At 64.4% G+C, this 5378-nt stretch overlaps 1 protein-coding gene across 1 annotated transcript in view; it reads right to left on the bottom strand.

Moving 5' to 3' along the window:
• Positions 1–479: 479 nt before the first annotated feature.
• Positions 480–5378, bottom strand: part of MAPKAPK3 (mitogen-activated protein kinase-activated protein kinase 3) — a 34371-nt gene continuing 29472 nt past the window's right edge. Inside the window, exons 4-9 of the mRNA XM_006770471.2 lie at positions 4629–4752; positions 3434–3509; positions 3044–3168; positions 2575–2660; positions 2230–2310; positions 480–1559 (exon numbers count right to left, since the gene is read on the bottom strand). Coding sequence (XP_006770534.1) covers positions 1410–1559; positions 2230–2310; positions 2575–2660; positions 3044–3168; positions 3434–3509; positions 4629–4752 — 642 coding nt within the window. The 3' untranslated portion in view covers positions 480–1409. The remainder of the gene's footprint in view (positions 1560–2229; positions 2311–2574; positions 2661–3043; positions 3169–3433; positions 3510–4628; positions 4753–5378) is intronic.

Here is a 5378-nt window from a genome sequence, read left to right as displayed (position 1 = left end):
AGGAAGAGAAGCCAGGAGCCAGGGGGAAATGCCAAATGGTGTTTATTCATCCGACCACCCAGCAGTGCTTTCCCATGTGGCATGGTCTAGGGTTTCCCCGCCAGTAAAGGGTGAGGAGCCGGGAACCAGGCTGGGTGTCAGGCACTTGGCAGACCCGATCGGGGGCACGTGGCACTGGGTGAGCCTGGAGGAATGCTCTCGCTCCGGCGCGGGCCGGGACCAGACTTTCAAAGCGTCACTCAGCAGCCTCCCACCACCTCGGGTCTGATGTGGGTAAAAAGTGGCCCCTGAGCCCTGGCCAGTTTGGCTCAGTGGATAGAGCGTCGGCTGGAGGACTGAAGGGTCCCGGGTTTGATTCTGATCAAGGGCACGTACCTCGGTTGCAGGCTCTATCCCTGCCCTGGTTAGGGTACATGGGGGAGGCAACCCATCGATGTGTCCCTCTCACATTGATGTTTCTTTCTCTCCCGCTACCCTCCCTTCCATTCTCTCTAGGAAAGAGAGAGAGAGAGAGAGAGAGACCCCTGATGAACAGGGAGCCTCCTGGCCCCGCCTGCAGCCATCCACTCCCACTGCAGTCCCGGGCCCCCCAGGGCAGGCGGAGAACGAACCATCACGGGGAGAGGCTCTCTGGTCTGGGATCCCGGGAGCAGGTGGGAGCAGAGGAACTGGCTTTTGTCACAGTGACATTTTCCAAAGTAGAAAAGCGCTAAAAATACCTCCCACCCTCCGCTGAGATGAGAGGCCACTCCTTGGGGAGGGGGGTAACGGGAGGGCTGGGCCAGGGCCTGGGGAGGAGGAGCCCCAAGGGCCCTGTGGGATGGGGGTGCAAGACGGGGACCACCCCGGGACGCAGGCTGGCTGAGCCTGCGGCCTCTGGGAGACCAGAGAGGCCGGGAATGAGGGGGCAGGCGTGGGAGAAAGACAGCCTCCCCCGAAGGCAAAGGCAGACCGACCCTCAATTGCCCCTTCTCCTCCCTTGTGCACTCACTCAGCATTCACCGACAGCAACTCTGTCCCTGGTCACCATGGCAACCAATGGCCAGATGCCTTTCCCAAGGCCAGGCCCATCTGCCCACCCCACAGGGGGGCATTTTCATAGTAGGAGGGAAGCCCAGCCACAACTCCCATGGCCTAGAAGTCTAAGGCACGGCCAGGGCAGGGCATCAGGGAGAAGGCACTGCAGCAGCTGGGTGGCTCCCCGGCCCCAGGCTCTGCCCTCTCAGGCCGGCGCCTGCACTGGGCGCTGCAGGAGGTGTGGGGCCACGGTCCCCGCTCCTGAAGGTCCAAGTGGCAAATTAAAACACAGCAAAATAGTCCTTGTGTTTAAAAAAAAAAAAAATGACCTGGGCCCTCTGTGTCGGGCCTCAGCCCCTCCAGTCCGTCCCGCGGGCTCCGAGGCCCGGGAGCTACTGGTTGTTGCAGCCCTGCGAGGCCGAGGAGCCCGCCTGCTTCTTCCTCCGCTTGTTCAGGAGCCGGTTGTTCGAGGTCTTCAGGTCCTTGATCTTCACCTGGTCGTAGTCCACGCGCATGGTCGCCAGGGCACTGGTCATCTCCTCCTGGGACAGACGTCAGGATGAACCGACCTCCACGGCCAGCACCCTCCCGCCTGGCGGCCCCTTCGTAAAGTCAGCGAAGGCGATGACACCTCTGCTGCCCAAGGACCTACTGTGTGCCCAGCACGAGGCCTGTCTGTGCGCATCACACGGTCCTCCCCACGGTCCTCTGTGGTGGGCATGATGCTCCCCCGCGAAGGTGCAGGAAGTGCCTAATGACTCCCAGGCCCACGCCGGGAGAGCAGGACAGGGACCCGCACCGTGTCACAGGCTCAGAACCACGAGCCCGGCAGGGACACGATCTCACTGGACACACAGGCACTGGGGCCTGGAGACTGTGCCCGGGGAGTCGGGGGTTCTGAGCTGCTGCCTCGTATGCTCCAACCTGGCCTCTGGTGCGTCTAAAACCAGGCTGAACGGCGCCCCCAGTGGTTAGATCATAAGACAGGGTACGGCCAAAGCCCCCTGGGTGAGGGAGTGAGCCGGGCGCTCCGCCCAGGAGGGGGCAGTGCAGCGCCACGTGCCATGGGGAGACCGCAGGTGCAGTCACGGAGACATGGTGCTCCATGCACGGGCCAGGGCCAAAGACCCAGACTCTGAGCAGCCATCGCCCCGGTGTCCCTTTTCCCAAAACCCTGGGACCTGCAGGGAGAGCAAGGCCGGGTTCACCCACCTTGACTTCGTCCCAGTGGTCTCTGTCCTCCTGCAGCACTCGGGCTGTATGCAGCGGGGTCTGTGGCACCACCGTGGATTGCTGGAAGGGGCCCACGCACGTGGGTTAGAGCCTGCGGGCACCCGGTGGCAGGCACATCACTGGCTCCCCCCACCCCTTCTCCCAGGCTCAGATGGGGAAACCGAGGCTCAGGGAGCTGAAGGAGCCTGGCGGGGGGCAGCGGCAAGGTGAGGTTGGAGGCAGGGCACTGCCACACATCTGTGGCTCATGCCAAGGCCCCCCGAGCCATCGCCCGCCTGCCTGGCAGCGCTGCTGGCCACCCTGCCCACCACAGGCAGCACTCACATTGATCCAGGGGTGGTTCATGAACTGCGTGATGGTCAGGCGCTCCGTGGGGTCCGTCTTAAGCAGGAGGCGGGTCATCTGCTTGGCTAGGATGAGAGGGGAGGGATGAGGGCACAGCCCCCCATCGCGCCCCAGACACCACAAGCTTCCAGATTCCTAACCCACGCTGTCGGCCGGCCGGGGTCTGGGGCCATGTGCTGAGCAGCAGTGGGAGACGGACACAGGCAGGCCTGCCCGTGGTCCCCGCAGGGAAATAGGGACGGGGCCCGGGCGTTAGCGGGAGCTGCAAGGAGCCAAATGCTGACCCTATCTGACAGAGATAGAAACCGCAGTTCAAAAGAGTCAGGTGACCTGCCTCGGGGCACACAGCTGGCAGGCAGGGGAGCCAGCCCTTGAACACAGGGGGGTCTGACCCCCGAGTGGGGTCTGCAGGGTGAAGGCTGAGGGTCCGGCGAAGAGGCTCACTCACCGTCCTCGGAGACCTCCGACCACTCGGGGTTGGGGAAGCCGTACTGGCCCAGGCGGATCCTGCGCTTCATGCCCGGGGAGATGGCCTGGCCCGTGTTGGAGTAGAAGGGCGGGAAGCCGCACAGGCTGCGGAGGGCGGAGGGCGTTGGCACCGGTGGGGGCAGTGCCAGGGCGGACCTTTCTTCTCCCCCAGCTCCTAACTGGGGAGGCAGGCAGCCGAATGCCATGGCAACAATGCCAGCCCTCTGTCCCCGCCCCCCCCGGGGGTTTCTGCCCTTGGTGTGGACAGGCCTCAGGCGGCCCGGAGGAGGGGCGGCCCATGACCGGGGGAGGGGCAGCCTGTGGTTCTGAGGGTACATGGGGTGCAGGAGGCGGAGACGGTTGTACTCACAGGATGTACATGATGACGCCCAGGGACCACATGTCACATGACTTGTCATACTTCTCCGGACCCAGGACCTCAGGAGCTACAGGGCAGAGGGCACAGGAGGGTCTCAGCCCCGAGGGTCTGGGAGCCCAGGCGGGAGCCTGAGGCCCGGGCAGGTGGGGAGCAGGAGCCAGGCGAGGGAGCGGGGCTGAGCAGACTGGTGTCTGGCACCGTCTGGGAAGGCAGCATGTGTGTGAAGCTGGGGGAGGAAACGCAGCTCCCCGAAGAAGAAGTAAACCCGCGTCCAGGCTGGGCGTGAGGAAGGAGCCTCCCAGCTCCATCGGGCCGGGCCCAGCCATGGCGGGGAGAGGAGAGAAAGGCCGGCCTGGGGCTCAGCCAGGTCCAGTCGCAGATGCGAGGGCCTCAGCCCAGGTGCCCTGTGTCCCCTGCCTCCCCGACACACAGGGCAAGGAGGGGTGGGGCAGGGCTCTGGACCCCACTGTCCGCTTGGCCACCATCCGTGGGCCTGGGTCTTCCCTCCAGGGCGATGGGATGGGTCGGCCAGAAGATTGAAGGTGAAAGACTGCACCCAGGTCCTGACACACAGAGGGCCCTGTCAGCTGTCTCGGGGGCTTGGCACCCCTCGCAGCCCCGGGAAGGCCCCTGGGGGAGGAGAGCCCTCGCCGAAGGCGGCATCCCCCTCGCCCCGTGGGGCACCTTCAGCAGGGACACCTCCGGATCTGAGGGCTGCCCATTCACAGGGAGCAAGGAACTTTCCAGGAAGCATGAGTGTGTGCACCCAGGTGCCGTCCGGCCACAGGAGGCGGCTGGAGCCCGCGCCCCTCCTGTAGGAGGACAGGCCTGGCCCCTTCCGCATCTGAGTCCCAGGAAGGTAAGCACCGGAGAGAGAAAACCCGCGCGCTGGGCTCTGCCCGGGCTGAGCAGACTTCATCACGTATATATTTAGAGCTGCTGTGATGTCATCTGGCTCACAGGCCACAGCCAGAATTTTCCTGGATCTATTTTCAAAAGCAGAAGCTGAAGTTCGGAAGAATATTTTTGCAGCCTCCGGCCCCCCACCTCACTGCCCCCACGCTCACAGAACGCCCCTCCCTCGCCACCGGGCTTTAACCCTTTGGCTTCTGCAACCCACCGGCGCCCCACGCCACGGCAGGGTGCGGTGTGGGAAGGGGGGGACACGCCATGCCTGAGGACTCACCCACGTAATAGGGAGTGTAGCAGGGTGTCTGCAGGGCATTCTGGGTGGTCTCCTTGGCAAAGCCGAAGTCGGTGAGCTTGAGCACCGCGTCCTTCTCCTTGGACGTGTAGAGCAGGTTTTCGGGCTGGGCCAGGCAGAGAGGACACGGGTCTGGAGCGAGGCACCAGGTGGGGACAGAGTCCCAAGGTGACCTTCCGCCAGACTTCCTCCCTCTCCCCCCCCAGCTGGTGCGGGAGGAGCAGGCCCGTGAGGAGAGGAGGCGGGTGGGGGTGAGGCACCAGTGTCGAGCCAGGGAAAGCTCTTTCCTGGGTTCGAGTGAGATGACCCGACCTCGGATTGGGATCAGACGGGGAAGCAGGTTTTGTGTACACAAGGGGAGGTTTTCCTCCCCTCGGGAAAAAGGAAGCCAGCGCCAAAGCAAAGCAAGGGCTCACAGAGGGCTGCAGGTGGACCCAGAGTCCTAGGAGAACTGGGGGCGGGGGAGCAGTAACGGCCAGAGGAAGGCCCGATACAGCAGCTGGACCGCAGCGCCCTGGCCCAGGGAGGGAACAGGCCTCGGGAGGCTAAGCTCTGGGCCTGGGCAGGCTCGTGCAGGGCGGCCGCGGTTTGCATTCCATCGGCCTGACCATGACCTCTAAGACCCAGTCCCCCCTGGAGAGGAAGACAGGAGGGCCGCGGTGGGTGAAGCCGTCCACGGAAAGAGCTAGCAGCCCTGGCAACTGGACCCACTGCGGCTCCTTTTCACCGCCT

Source organism: Myotis davidii, unplaced genomic scaffold, assembly GCF_000327345.1.
Source record: "Myotis davidii unplaced genomic scaffold, ASM32734v1 scaffold663, whole genome shotgun sequence".
Taxonomy (NCBI): Eukaryota; Metazoa; Chordata; class Mammalia; order Chiroptera; family Vespertilionidae; genus Myotis; species Myotis davidii.
Note: the sequence above shows the minus strand (reverse complement) of the source record. Positions and strands in the feature narration are given on the sequence as shown.